Source organism: Erpetoichthys calabaricus, chromosome 3 (assembly GCF_900747795.2).
Source record: "Erpetoichthys calabaricus chromosome 3, fErpCal1.3, whole genome shotgun sequence".
Lineage (NCBI taxonomy): Eukaryota > Metazoa > Chordata > Cladistia > Polypteriformes > Polypteridae > Erpetoichthys > Erpetoichthys calabaricus.
Window position 1 is genome coordinate 275105330 of NC_041396.2, and position 15162 is coordinate 275120491.

General features: G+C 39.5%; 1 protein-coding gene across 5 annotated transcripts in view; it reads left to right on the forward strand.

Moving 5' to 3' along the window:
* Nucleotides 1-15162, forward strand: part of chd3 (chromodomain helicase DNA binding protein 3) — a 181055-nt gene that overhangs the window by 98787 nt on the left and 67106 nt on the right. For all 5 annotated transcript variants that reach the window (XM_028798343.2, XM_028798346.2, XM_028798347.2 and 2 more), the window contains exons 23-24: nucleotides 12321-12552; nucleotides 14656-14822. In XM_028798343.2, the coding sequence (XP_028654176.1) occupies nucleotides 12321-12552; nucleotides 14656-14822 (399 nt within the window). The remainder of the gene's footprint in view (nucleotides 1-12320; nucleotides 12553-14655; nucleotides 14823-15162) is intronic.

The following is a 15162-nucleotide window of genomic DNA, read 5'->3' on the forward strand; positions in this document are numbered from 1 at the left end:
TATCAACAAATCATTTTTTAAGCAATTAGATTTAACTATAACCTCATTTATTTGGAACTCAAAACACTCACATATCCAATGAGCAACCGTACAAAGACCTCAAGCAAAAGGTGGCATGGCTTTACCTAATTTTCAGTTTTATTACTGGGCAGCAAACATACAAGCCATAAAAACCTGGACACAAAAAAAAGAACATACACAGGCTTGGCCCGCAATAGAAATAAAATCCTGTAGTACTTCTTTATACTCCCTGCTCTGCGCTCCAATAAATGCAAGTTATCGCAAATATACTAATAACCCAATTGTGCTTTACTCGCTCAGAATATGGAACCAACTTAGAAAGCATTTTAACTCTTTTAGGGCTAAATTTTTTTTTTTTTTTTTTTCTCCCATGGCTGAATATTTTTCCAAAAAGTAACCTTTTTTAAAAAAGAACACAAAGCAATTGTTTAACATATCAAATCAACAAAAAATATTTACTTTTGACAAATGTTACTGTCTTGCATGTTGTATGAGCCTGCATACTCTATGATTTCACATACATATCACATACATTTTACACAGCAAAGTCCTGCAAAGTCTGATCTCGCTCAAAGCAGCCAATTTCAGTCATTGCCACATTGCACTCCTTACAATATGTGTTGCTTTGGTGCCTATTTTTCAATTGTCTGTTGCTGCACTTTCTCACATATATTGTTAGTGTGTACTGTAGAGAGACAAGTCACCCATTTGCCATCGTGTCATGCCACTGCCACCAACTTTTCTGCCTGCATGAAAACTGTATTGTCACCTCTTTTCATCTTCTGAAACTTTATGAACTTTATGTATGGCATTATAGCCTGGCTCACCCCATGGGATTTGCTTCTGTTTATTACAGAAATGAATAAAACTTTGCAGCAGCACGTACCTATCACCACGCTGCATAACCTGTCCAAAGCCACCAGGGGACAAAACACGTTTGGACCAATGCTCCCTGAAGTTATATCACCAGTTCTGTCCCATCTCTATCTGTAATGCCACAGCGCGCTTCATCTCGTCTTTTGTTGTGGGTTTCCACTTTGAAAAACGAGAATGCGATGCAAACGCAGCCCGCGATTCAAAAAAATTCTCTGCCTACCTGTTTGTCTCGTCTGACAGTAGCTGAAAAGCAGCATCAGGAGAGAGCAGCCTGAAGTACAGCAGCTGGTGATCTGTCGTGTCCAACAGCAAGCCATGCCGTCTTGTAAACTCCGGTAGCCAGATCGGCTCTCAACGGATCAATGTCTGTGTATTTATCCCATGCGAACCTTGCCGTAGATGCATCGGCTGCGCGAAGGCACTCAACTGGCAGCAGATCCGCTGGCACGGCATCGGCTGGTGTCTGATCAGCTGATGCCGGCTTCTCACTCTCTTGCTCGATCTCCTGATCACTGCCAATAAAATCCGATTCTGAAAAATCAAGAGTCCGACTCGGTGATAATGCGCAAAACATCGTCTGCCGAGTGTTTTCTTTTCTGCACTCGCTTCGCTCCCTTTCACATGTCGATGCCATCTTGCCATTCTTTACATTTCGCAACTCACGCACACGCAAGGATTATTTGCCGAGTCAACGAGTCTAGCATTCCTCCAAGCATAGAGGGAATGCCTGTGACGTGACAGTGAGATTTGTCGCCATTAACAGCTGATTGTCGCCTTCTAGCCCTGGATGTCGACTTTTGTCGACATTTGCCTTCAACCCCTCCTGTCGACAAAAGTCGACATCCGCCCTCAAAGAGTTAAGATGGAAAATCTTTTTTATCTGTGCCACCTCTTTCAACCCTCACAAACATATCCAGTTTTTAATACCTGGAAAAGATTTGGGATTAAATTGCTCAGAGATCTTTATATAGACAATATCTTTGCATCCTTTGAACAATCCATCCATCCATCCATTTTCTTCCGCTTATCCGAGGTCGGGTCGCGGGGGCAGCAGCTTGAGCATAGATGCCCAGACTTCCCTCTCTCCGGCCACTTCTTCTAGCTCTTCTGGGAGAATCCCAAGGCTTTCCCAGGCCAGCCGCGAGACATAGTCCCTCCAGCGTGTCCTGGGTGTTCCCCGGAGCCTCCTCCCGGTTGGACGTGCCCGGAACACCTCACCAGGGAGGCGTCCAGGAGGCATCCTAATCAGATACCCGAGCCACCTCATCTGACTCCTCTCGATGTGGAGGAGCAGCGGCTCTACTCTGAACCCCTCCCGGATGACTGAGCTTCTCACCCTATCTTTAAGGGAGAGCCCAGACACCCTGCGGAGGAAACTCATTTCAGTCGCTTGTATTCGCGATCTCGTTCTTTCGGTCACTATCCATAGCTCATGACCATAGGTGAGGGTAGGAACATAGATCGACTGGTAAATTGAGAGCTTTGCCTTACGGCTCAGCTCCTTTTTCACCACAACAGACCGATGCAGAGCCCGCATCACTGCGGACGCCGCACCGATCCGCCTGTCGATCTCACGCTCCATTCTTCCCTCACTCGTGAACAAGACCCCGAGATACTTGAACTCCTCCACTTGAGGCAGGATCTCACTCCCAACCCTGAAAGGGCACTCCACCCTTTTCCGGCTGAGGACCATGGTTTCGGATTTGGAGGTGCTGATTCCCATCCCAGCCGCTTCACACTCAGCTGCGAACCGATCCAGAGAGAGCTGAAGATCACGGCCTGATGAAGCAAACAGGACAACATCATCTGCAAAAAGCAGTGACCCAATCCTGAGTCCACCAAACCGGACCCCCTCAACACCCTGGCTGCGCCTAGAAATTCTGTCCATAAAAGTTATGAACAGAATCGGTGACAAAGGGCAGCCCTGGCGGAGTCCAACTCTCACTGGAAATGGGTTCGACTTACTGCCGGCAATGCGGACCAAGCTCTGGCACCGATCGTACAGGCACCGAACAGCCCTTATCTGGGGGTCCGGTACTCCATACTCCCGAAGCACCCCCCATAGGATTCCCCGAGGAACACGGTCGAACGCCTTTTCCAAGTCCACAAAACACATGTAGACTGGTTGGGCGAACTCCCATGCACCCTCCAGGACTCTGCTAAGGGTGTACAGCTGGTCCACTGTTCCGCGACCAGGACGAAAACCACACTGTTCCTCCTGAATCCGAGGTTCGACTGTCTGACGGATCCTCCTCTCCAGGACCCCCGAATAGACTTTTCCAGGGAGGCTGAGGAGTGTGATCCCTCTGTAGTTGGAACACACCCTCCGGTCCCCCTTCTTAAAGAGGGGGACCACCTCCCTGGTCTGCCAATCCAGAGGCACTGTCCCTGATGTCCATGCGATGTTGCAGAGACACGTCAACCAAGACAGCCCTACAACATCCAGAGCCTTGAGGAACTCCGGGCGTATCTCATCCACCCCCGGGGCCCTGCCACCAAGGAGTTTTTTGACCACCTTGGTGACCTCAGTCCCAGAGATGGGGAAGCCCACCTCTGAGTCCCCAGGCTCTGCTTCCTCATTGGAAGGCATGTTAGTGGGATTGAGGAGGTCTTCGAAATACTCCCCCCACCGACCCACAACATCCCGAGTCGAGGTCAGCAGCGCACCATCCCCACCATATACAGTGATGACGTTTACTGCTTCCCCCTCCTGAGACGCCGGACGGTGGACCAGAATCTCCTCGAAGCTGTCCGAAAGTCGTTCTCCATGGCCTCCCCAAACTCCTCCCATGCCCGAGTTTTTGCCTCAGCAACCACCGAAGCCGCATTCCGCTTGGCCTGCCGGTACCTATTAGCTGCCTCCAGAGTCCCACAGGACAAAAGGGACAGGTAGGACTCCTCCTTCAGCTTGACAGCATCCCTCACCGCCGGTGTCCACCAACAGGTTCGGGGATTGCCGCCACGACAGGCACCGACCACCTTACGGCCACAGCTCCGGTCAGCCGCCCATTCGGACTCAATGTCCCCCACCTCCCTCGGGACATGGTTGAAGTTCTGCCGGAGGTGGGAGTTGAAGCGACTTCTGACAGGGGGCTCTGCCAGACGTTCCCAGCAGACCCTCACAACACGTTTGGGCCTACCAGGCCTGACCGGCATCCTTCCCCACCATCGAAGCCAACTCACCACCAGGTGGTGATCAGTTGACAGCTCCGCCCCTCTCTTCACCCGAGTGTCCAAGACATGTGGCCGCAAGTCCGACGACACGACCACAAAGTCGATTATCGAACTGAGGCCTAGGGTGTCCTGGTGCCAAGTGCACATATGAACACCCTTATGCTTGAACATGGTGTTCGTTATGGACAATCCGTGACGAGTACAGAAGTCCAATAACAAAACACCACTCGGGTTCAGATTGGGGGGGCCATTCCTCCCAATCACACCCTTCCAGGTCTCACTGTCATTGCCCACGTGAGCATTGAAGTCCCCCAGCAGTACGAGGGAGTCCCCAGTAGGTATGCCCTCTAGCACCCCCTCCAGAGACTCTAAAAAGGGTGGGTACTCCGAACTGCTGTTCGGTGCATACGCACAAACAACAGTTAGGACCCGTCCCCCCACCCGAAGGCGGAGGGAGGCTACCCTCTCGTCCACCGGGGTAAACCCCAATGTACAGACTCCAAGTCGGGGGGCAATAAGTATGCCCACACCTGCTCGGAGCCTCTCACCGGGGGCAACTCCAGAGTGGTAGAGAGTCCAGCCCCTCTCAAGGAGATTGGTTCCAGAGTCCAAGCTGTGCGTCGAGGTGAGCCCGACTATATCTAGATATAGTCCTTTGAACAATTGCGTTCCAAATTCAACCTCCCAGCTACACATTTCTTTCACTATCTTCAAATTAGAAACTTTGTTAAACAGAAACTGCCCGATTTTCCTCATCTCGTACCCTCCACCATGCTGGAAAAAAATACTGCTCAATTTCGATGAATTAGACACCATTTCCGTATTATATAAAATCTTATTAGAGTACCTTCCTTTCAAAGATCCAAGAGGACATTGGGAAAAAGATCTCTTAATATATCAGAAAAGGAGTGGAAAGTAGCATTGCAGAGAATTCACTCAAGCTCCATATGCGCAAAGCATAGAATTATCCAACTAAAAATTATAAATCGAGCTCATCTGTCTCACTTAAAACTGTCCAAAATGTTTCCAGGGCAAGATCCAACCTGCGAATGCTGCATCCAAGCTCCTGCCTCACTGGGTCACATGTTTTGGGCATGCACCAAATTAACATCATTTTGGACCAAAATTTTTAAGTGCCTTTCAGACAGCCTTGGTATCATAATTCCTCCAAACCCATTAACAGCTGTTATCGGTGTTCTTCCACACGGACTTGAAGTGGAGAAGGACAAGCAAACGGTGATTGCATTCACTACACTTTTGGCACGCAGACTTATTTTGTTAAATTTGAAGAATCCTAACTCTCCTCTGATAAGTCAGTGGGAAACCGATGTTTTATATTATTTGAAATTGGAAAAATCAAATTCTCAGTTAGAGGACCTGTACAGAATTTTTTCAAAACCTGGCAGGATCTAATCAATAATATTTTAGAATAAGAAGAAATAATTATTTCCGCATTTCTTTCCCTTCTCCATTTTTTTTATTTGCCTATATATATTTTTTCCTTTCTTTTGTTTATTTTTGCCCTATTAAAAAAACCCTAAGCAATTCTCCTTTGGCCATGCTCTCCTTCTCAAGGGTGGGGTTTGATTTGTCTTCAATTCTTTTTTTTTTTTTTGTATAAATTGATCTATTTGTATGGAATGATTACAATAAAATTAATAAATAAAATTTAAAAAAAATATATATAGGAATACATTTTATTAGGGTTTAAAAAAAATGTTAGGGGCGCGTGATTAAAACTGTTATGAAAACCCGGGTTGCAAATACTTAAAGGTTGAGAAACGCTGCATTTAGGGAAGATGTTGAGGGTGATTCACCCGCATCAAAAATTGCAACACTGTTTCACCTAAAACTCCTCTACAGTGGAGGATGAGATTTTGACACTACAGGATGACATTCAGCTGAAGTATAGGGCTCATGGACAGTTTTGGAACTTACTCACAGAGGAAAAGTACCCAGACATGAGGAAATGTGCTACCTCTTTGACTGCATTACTCAGTTCTACTTATTTTATGCGAGTCAGCCTTTTCCCACATGAAGATTATTAAATCCAAATACTGTATTGACCATAAATGTATTGAATTGTTATTGTGCCATAAGAGTTATTCAGTTATGAAAGGTACAACAACATATATTTTATGTATAAAGTATACTCAATATATATATATCATTTTTAATGTGGGTAGATCATTTTGACCTGGTCATTTTAAAAGTAGCTCACAAGCCGAAAAAGTGTGGGCACCCCTGTTTTATAGCATTTACTATGAACAGAGACCCAGACTGCTTATGCTAATTTACAAATGTAACACTATAACAGAATTGTATAAAGTGTACAGTAGTGGGGTTATAGAAGATCTTAATGGTTTGCATCAGCTTCATTCAAAAGACATATTTGGAGTACAGTATACTTAAAGCAGAAAGAAAATAATCACTCTAGGAATTTAAATAGATGAAAAGCTGTAACTTAAAATAATTTCTGAAGAAAAATAAATTGTAAAGACCTTAAAATAAACAAGGTGAAGGTCTGAACTGTAGATGGCTCAATGTTTTTACCAGGAGTGTGAGGTCCCCCCACATATGTATGTTTAAAGGAGGGTTTTGAAATTGGCCTTTAAACATTACTACAAGACTTAAGAACTAGTGTTATAGTTGTACCTCCTAGTTCTAGTGATGATGCTTGCCACCGCATTTTGGGTAAATGATTTGCAGTTGTCATTTAATTTTTTGGGACAAATATTTTAAAAGAATGTTCAGTTTCAGTTGTATTAAGAAATCACAGGAAAAGCAGGTGATTGGAAGCTGTCCAATACTACATTAACATTCTACATTATTTAGAAAAAACAAAAATTCAAGTCTTTAGAGAATATAGTTAATTTTAGTAGTATTTCACTACTATGTTACTATTTCCACATACCGAATTATTTTATTTTATTTTTTTTTACTAATTTAAGGACAAGTACTGTAGTTATCAATTATTTAATGTTTCCATTTCTTGAAAATATTAATGACATAGGGAAGTGGTACTTTTAGGTATGGGAATTAGTTAATGGTACATGTCAGAGTACTTTTTATGTTTTTAAACTGAGGCAGAATTGTATTGGCTCCTGTATTGAGTTGATGCCCAATCTTAATTCATACAGATATGATTTAACACAATTATCTAATGATTGATCATGCCGAAAAGTATGAACTAAACTATTTAAGAACTGTACCTGCCAGTCCAGCTTGAACAATCTGGTCAATTTTATAGTAAGCCATGTCATAAACACTGCTTAAATTTTAAGGCATGATGACAGTATTTCCTGCATCAAGGATTTTTAAAATGTTAACAATATAAATTAGCTCTGCCCTTGTGGCAGGGGTGAAAGTCAGTCTGAATCGTGTTAAGCAAGCTGCAGGAGTTAAAAATGAAACTAAAGTAGTCCGTGTACTACTTCTTTTTTAAGGTAAGAAAAGTATGTTTGAAATTGTGATTAATTTGTATATTGCCTATCAATACAAAATCATTAGTAAATACTAAGAATAGGTACTGCATGTAGTTTGGTTGGGACTTGGTCTGAAAAAGAAGTAGCTAGTTTTATTTATAAATCCGTGATCAAATCTCCTAGTCTGGTATTAACTGAGTGTTCATAAGGAGTGGCATAAAGCTAGGTTTTTAAAAGAAATTTCCCTGTCCTTGTTATTGTACTCTTGTCATTTACTGTTAAAAATGTCACAAAAACAATCCTGTTAATTCTAGAAGGAATTAACTTGGTGGTATAAAGTTAGTTTTAGTCAAGTTAGCCACTGTTCAAAATAATGTGCATGTTTTTTTTTTTCCCATTAATTTTAAAAAGTATTCAGATTGAGCCAGATAAAGAACATTTAATGCTTTGGTAGTAGCTTATCCTCTCACTATTACTGCTTTCAAAAGCTATAATTCTGAGCATGTTTCAGGTGCAAGAAATTGTAATTTACTAATTGATCACTATTAAAAAGCATGGTTTGATTCCCTTTCTTGTACAGTAATCCCTCGCTATATCGCGCTTCGCCTTTCGCGGCTTCACTCTATCGCGGATTTTATATGTAAGCATATTTAAATATATATCGCGGATTTTTTGCTGGTTCGCGGATTTCTGCGGACAATGGGTCTTTTAATTTCTGGTACATGCTTCCTCAGTTGGTTTGCCCAGTTGATTTCATACAAGGCAGATGGCTGAGAAGCTACCCAACTTACTTTTCTCTCTCTCTCTCTTGCGCTGACATTCTCTGATCCTGACGTAGGGGGATTGAGCAGGGGGGCTGTTCGCACACCTAGACGATACGGACGCTCGTCTAAAAATGCTGAAAGATTATCTTCACGTTGCTCCCTTCTGTGCAGCTGCTTCGTGAAGTGACATGCTGCCCGGTGCTTTGCATACTTAAAAGCTCGAAGGGCACGTATTGATTTTTGATTTTGTTTTTCTCTGTCTCTCTCTCTCTCTCTTTCTCTGCTCCTGACGGAGGGGGTGTGAGCTGCCGCCTTCAACCGCGGTGCTTCGCATACTTAAAAGCCAAACAGCCCTATTGATTTGTTTGCTTTTCTCTCTCTTTCTGACATTCTCTGATCCTGACGCGCACTCCTTTGAAGAGGAAGATATGTTTGCATTCTTTTAATTGTGAGACGGAACTGTCATCTCTGTCTTGTCATGGAGCACAGTTTAAACTTTTGAAAAAGAGACAAATGTTTGTTTGCAGTGTTTGAATAAAGTTCCTGTCTCTCTACAACTTCCTGTGTTTCTGTGCAAATCTGTGACCCAAGCATGACAATATAAAAATAACCATATAAACATATGGTTTCTACTTCGCGGATTTTCACCTTTCGCGGGGAGGTTCTGGAACGCAAACCCCACGATGGAGGAGGGATTACTGTAGTCTAAATTTTGCTTTTTTTCTGGTTTTAGCTTAGGCATTTATTGGCAGTCAAGCAGTATATCAAATGTAAATAAATTCAATTCTGCCCACTACATTACATTAAAGATATGTATTCAAACCTATTTTATTTCGTTATCTCAAACTGTTCTTCCTGGTCAGGGTCGTTGTAGCAGCATGCCCAGTAGATCAGCCCAGACTTCCCTGTCCCCAGCCACAGACTGCTGGTCTTCCTGAGGAAGAACTAATTATTCCCAAGATGAGAGAAATAATCCCTCTTGTATGTCCTGGATCTGCTGCAGGGCCCCCTCAGTTGGCTGCTCTCTTTCCAGAGCAGCAACTCCTGGATAATGAATAGGTCTTCTGTAATGTACTGTACTGATGAGTGTGTCAGGCTTTTCAGAATTTATCACAACTATATGTAATTTGAACATGAAAACCAAAACTTTAGCAGATTGTTTCCATGTCTATGTGAATATTAAAATATATTTATTGATAGGTAATGTAAAAGGTTAATTAGGGGGTTTGTTTCATGAGTTACTGTGATATAGCGATTCTGCCATAGGGAAGAAAGAACAACATTGCATTGTGGTATTGGGGTATGCATTATGACATTTTAATGGCAAACAGTGTACTTTAGTTATAGCAACAAATAACTTAATGGTTTAATGCAGATGTTAAAAAATTGGGCATTATTGTTAGGTCTTGTTGGCAGGTTCAAAACAGTGGAGCTGATATAAGGTTAAACTTGTTTCTTGATTTGTTTAGGAAATATACAATTATTTGTGTATGCTTGCACAAAAGAAATGGTGTATCATTTACTAAGTTAAGTAATAAAGTGAAATCGGCCATCAAAATGTGATAGCTTTGTTTCTTAATGAGCAAGTATTTAATAAATATTTGATTTGAAATGTTTACTAGTTAATTTTAATATGTACGCTATTTGCAGTACTGGAATCCTGCGGAAAATAATACCTTAATTTAAGGTCAAATTACAGTATGTTTTCTGTAAAGGGACTAATTGGCACTGCATGAATTAGTATGAGTATGTGCACGGCAATGCTCCGCAGTGTTCAGGGTTTAATGCCTCGTGTTATTGGGACAGGGCATAGAATTTCAACAATCCTCGTTTTAGGAAATGAATGAAAGGAGTAGAATTTTTGTTTAAGGTCAGGTTAATTCTGTTAAATTATCCAAATTTTGAAATGTCACATCAAAGGGGAAACTTCGCAGCTGCTCAAGCAAGCCCCTCATTTAATATATTTTAGTTTTTGTAGCTGTTTTGAAAGTAAGCTTTTTAATGTGTGCAGTCTATCCACATTGCAAACTGTGGTCACTTTAGTTGGACAACATACATAAAATAACTTAACAGTGAAAAAACTCAAATACAGTTCTCTGCACATTTGCTTTTACAGTCTGTAATTTGCATTTTGATGTTAATCACCAGAAATCTTTTTGTACTTGAGATATGGGTGAAAACCAAACAAGAATAGCAATTTTGTCAAGGGTGCAGCTTGTAGTTGACATTCAGTCATTGTGTTTTTTTTTACATAAATCGTGTCAACTGTGAAATAAATGACAATCCGCAAACAGAAAAAATAAATAAATAATGATGCACATCAGATAAGAAAAGGTTATGGTCAGGTTTACTGTACCTCATGATCTGTCTTTAAAACTTATCTAAAAGCAAGTTAAACAGTGAAGAGGTTTTCAAAAGGATTAGTCCTTTTAATTTTATGAAAAATCAAGAAATAATGCATGCATTATTCAGTCTCTACTACTGTTATTTAGAAAATACATCAGTCTGTAGAAGTGATTTCAGTGTCCCAGCTGATTGCTCTTTTCTCTTTTTATAATTGTTAAATATGTAAAGAACAAAGCACAATAATCTGGACAAAAGTGACAAAACTCTTCTTTAATATTTTCAGTAGATTTTAAAAAAATGAACTAGTTTTACTCATTCATTTCTTATCCAAAAACATTTAAGCAGAAATTCTATCAATTTGCCCATTATACTGTGCTGGGTGACAGGAAATTAGAGTTTCTCCCAGCAAGACACCAATCTTTTACAATGAGTACTTGTAAACATACCCACTTACTTGTCACTGAGCCAATTTAGAGTTGTCAATATGGAGGCAAAAATCTAAGAAAGAATTTGCAAACTGCACATAGACTATAACACCACCAAAAATGACCAGACTGTTTTCAAATGTATGATAAATCAAGTTAACGATTTTGCCATCCATGGTCAGAAATTTTGCAGTCCAGAATTCATGAAGAATTGGGGAGAAGTGTAGAGAATATATAAAATCTAAAATATTACTGTAAGTTTTAACTATCGGCTATCCCTACATTTCCACCCACTTGCTACAAAATCCACTGTTCAGTATACAGCAAATTTTTTCTTTGAAACCTTTAACTACTTGTATGTTCTCTATTTGCATTTTAAAATTTAGTTTCAAATTATTGCACACAAATTTAATGTAGAATAACCCATTTCCACTCCAAACTCCTTTCTGTATTGTAGAAATGTATTGTAAAACTGCACTACTGCTAAAGAAATTTCATCAAAGCTATACCAGTGCTTTCACAACAACACATTTGATTGTCTGAAACAGTTCTATAGTTAGATTTTCAGTGAATAAAAGTTTGCTTTAGAATACATGTTTTATCAGTTTTCTACCTACACTACTCCTCCTCCTCAAATTTTGGATGTCTGAGTACCATTGAGGAAGCCGTAGGTCCACCATTTTGGAATAATACTAGATGTTACACCATTGCCCTATAAGCTCTCTAAAATGATTCCTTTTTCATTGCACTACAAGCCCATTAAATATGAATCCACTAGACCTATGCCAGCCTTACTTTTATATTACAGTGAGATTAACATGTATCAGACTACTTTTAAAATTAAAAAAAAAAAAATTAAAATGAGTCAAGTGGAATTTTTTTAGTGTATAAAACATCTTTCTTATCACTGCCATCAGTTAATAATCCTTAAATTAACTACCAATCCCATCATTAATTTTTGGCTGTCTACTTAACATTTTAATTCTTTCCTTTGTTTTTTGTTAAATATATTAAAAACTGTATTTAAACTGTGTTTAATTAGGTAAACCACAATATAACACATTGTAGTCACCTTCTGAAATTTAACTTAATTGCTGTTAAATGTGCTTTGCACTTCTATATACTTTGCTCCATATAGCCTGGTGAATGTGTGTTTAGAAGTTATTAATGGGTTGAGTGATTTTTGAGAGATTTTTTTTTTCTTTTAAGAACCATGTAGTCTTTAAAATGATATTCTTAACAGAGCTTTGACCCCTTTTCTCTCTTTCCCCTGCCCTGATATTTCACAGGCATTTAGCCGCGCTCATCGTATAGGCCAGGCCAACAAAGTGATGATCTACAGGTTTGTGACACGAGCCTCAGTGGAAGAGCGGATCACACAGGTGGCAAAGCGAAAGATGATGCTTACTCATTTGGTGGTACGGCCTGGCTTGGGATCTAAGACAGGTTCAATGTCTAAACAGGAGCTAGATGACATTCTTAAGTTTGGCACTGAGGAACTCTTCAAAGATGAGAATGAGGGTGAGTTTTCCAAGAGCATCTTTTTAAATAAGCAACTATTCTGAGGGTTGTCTGCCATTTAGATGCAGATTTGTCAGCAGTTTAGGTAATTTAATGAATACAAGACTGAACACATTAGTTGGTAAAATATTTGAGCAAGTTTTATTTTTTTATATATAAACTAAAGCTAGACATGAGGCAGGTGAATAAATTATGGATAACTATTTCTATGACCATTGCTATATATTTTATCTGTTAAAGTTAACATGACATTCTGAAACTCTGCTTAATCCATTTAAAGTAGAAATTGATAGCAATATATTGGCCATAAAATGTTCTCCCTCAGTTAAATACCTTTTTTGCTACCTTTTAGTGATGTTCAAAGTTTATATACCAGCAAAAACTCCATAAAACAAACAGATAAATGCTGGTGTTTAAATGCATAATACTTTATAAACTACAGGTTTCAGACTATTACCAACAGCCAGTTAGCTTGAAAAAAATGTGAATGCACCACCAATTCTCATTAGAGCTAAGATTTGTTTATTGTTCAAAAAGGGCAACAGTTAAAATGTCAAAGTAATAAAAACTGTACAGAGTGCTTTTCATTAAAATACAGAAGCAGAAAGACAAGTTTTTTTTGTATCTTGCAATGTAAAAGCAGAAAAAAGTGGCAAGGGTCTGTTAATTTCCAAAGCTTTTAAGCTCTATTATTATGATGTCAGAATGACTTAAGAATTTCTGGTAAAGCAAATGAGGAAATGTGCTGGTAATTTTCAGGTAGAAATTAAAACCATAATTATAATTGAAATATTATTACATTTTAGTATAGTGATTACTGATAAGTAAGATTTTGGTAATGAAGAAACGGGAAACATGTAATAGAATCATTAGCATTGCATGTCTCTTCAGAAGCGTTGTGTGTTGCCTAATCATAATTCAAGAATATCACTGTACTAAGATGCAACAATCTGTGTCCATATTTTAAAAAATGTCCTTTCCTTATACTATGTACATTCTCAAGAGTTTCAGTGTCAGATGATCTGAAAATAATATTGCAGTTTTGGAACATGTGGCAAATATGGTAATTACTAAGTGAAACGTGTTCTTTGGCAGATAAAAGTCAGCTTATGCTACAGGGAACTTGGAACAGTAACAGTAGCTGTAACAAACTTACCAGCACCTAACTTGATAAGCACATCACTGATCTTTATTTCCTTAAACATCTTTTCATCATTTTATTTTGAAAACAGTATGACATAACAACTTGATCTTTATAACTTTATTTTGAAAAATGTATTTGCTTTGTAAAGTACTTTGTGATGATGCTTGCTTTAGAAGATCCATCCATCTAACCATCCATCCATCAATTCTATTAACCAGCTTATCTAGGACACAGTTACAGGGCAGCTGGAGCCATTCCAAGCAATTATCTGGCTCAAGATGGGAACAAAACATGGAGGGGCCACCATTCTATCAAAGGGTGAACATGCACGCACACATTATGGACAAATTAGCAATAGCATTTCAGCTATATTTCATGTCGGAGGAAACCTCACCAAGTTAAGGATCCACACACAAACATGAGGAGAACATGCAAACTCCATGCAGGGAGCATCTAAGGTGTGAATTCTTTATTGCCAGGCAGCAGTGCTTCCACTGCACCACCTTGCTGCCTGCCTTGGATGATTGTAATGTAAAGTAAATTCTGATCGAAATATTCAATCCTTAAATGCTTAAAAAGCAATATTAAATGACTCAGAAGCTGTTTTTAATATATATTTACATTACAACAGCCAAATTTGTTATAATTAAGTGTGATAGGAAATCTTTCAAACTTGCCTCAATTTACTCTGCTTTAATTTATTAATTTGGAACAGTGTATTTCTACCATTCTAGAGTAGGAAGATTGAAAGCGTGTTGTTCCAAGAGTGGCTTAAAGAAAAATGGTAGCCTCAACATCATATTCATTTCTGTAAGCATTTTCTAATTGCATCAGGTAGCAAAATTATGGAAAATTATTTTGCAGTTTTTCTGCTGTGACATTTACAAATGCTAATCAGATGTCTAACTTGTTTTATAGCATTATTTATCCAGAATTAATTTACTCCCTCGTTTCAATAGGAGAAAATAAAGAAGAGGACAGTAGTGTAATTCATTATGACAATGCAGCAATTGAGAGACTACTGGACCGCAACCAGGATGCAACAGATGACTCTGATATGCAAAATATGAATGAGTACCTGAGCTCTTTTAAAGTGGCGCGGTACGTGGTTCGTGAAGAAGATAAGGTTAGTAAATTTGATATGAGCGGTCTGTGATTTAGTTTTTGCTCAAAAGACGTGCAGGGATTGGTTTAAAAAGGTCTAGTATATTTATGTTTATCAGCTTTTAAATAATGGGTTTATTACCCAAACAGAAAAACAGCATTCAGACTAAGTCTTAAAACATTGTCAACATAAATAGATCCAGGGACCTTCCCTCAACACCACCACTTTCTTGTAAAGTTTTTTAAATAGTATTTTATATTAGTCTAAGAACCCTAATCTTCAAAACATTAAATTTAGGATTTTTCACATCATTTTAATTTGTGAAAGTGTTTTCCCATGGATCTGTCCAGCAATCCCTGTT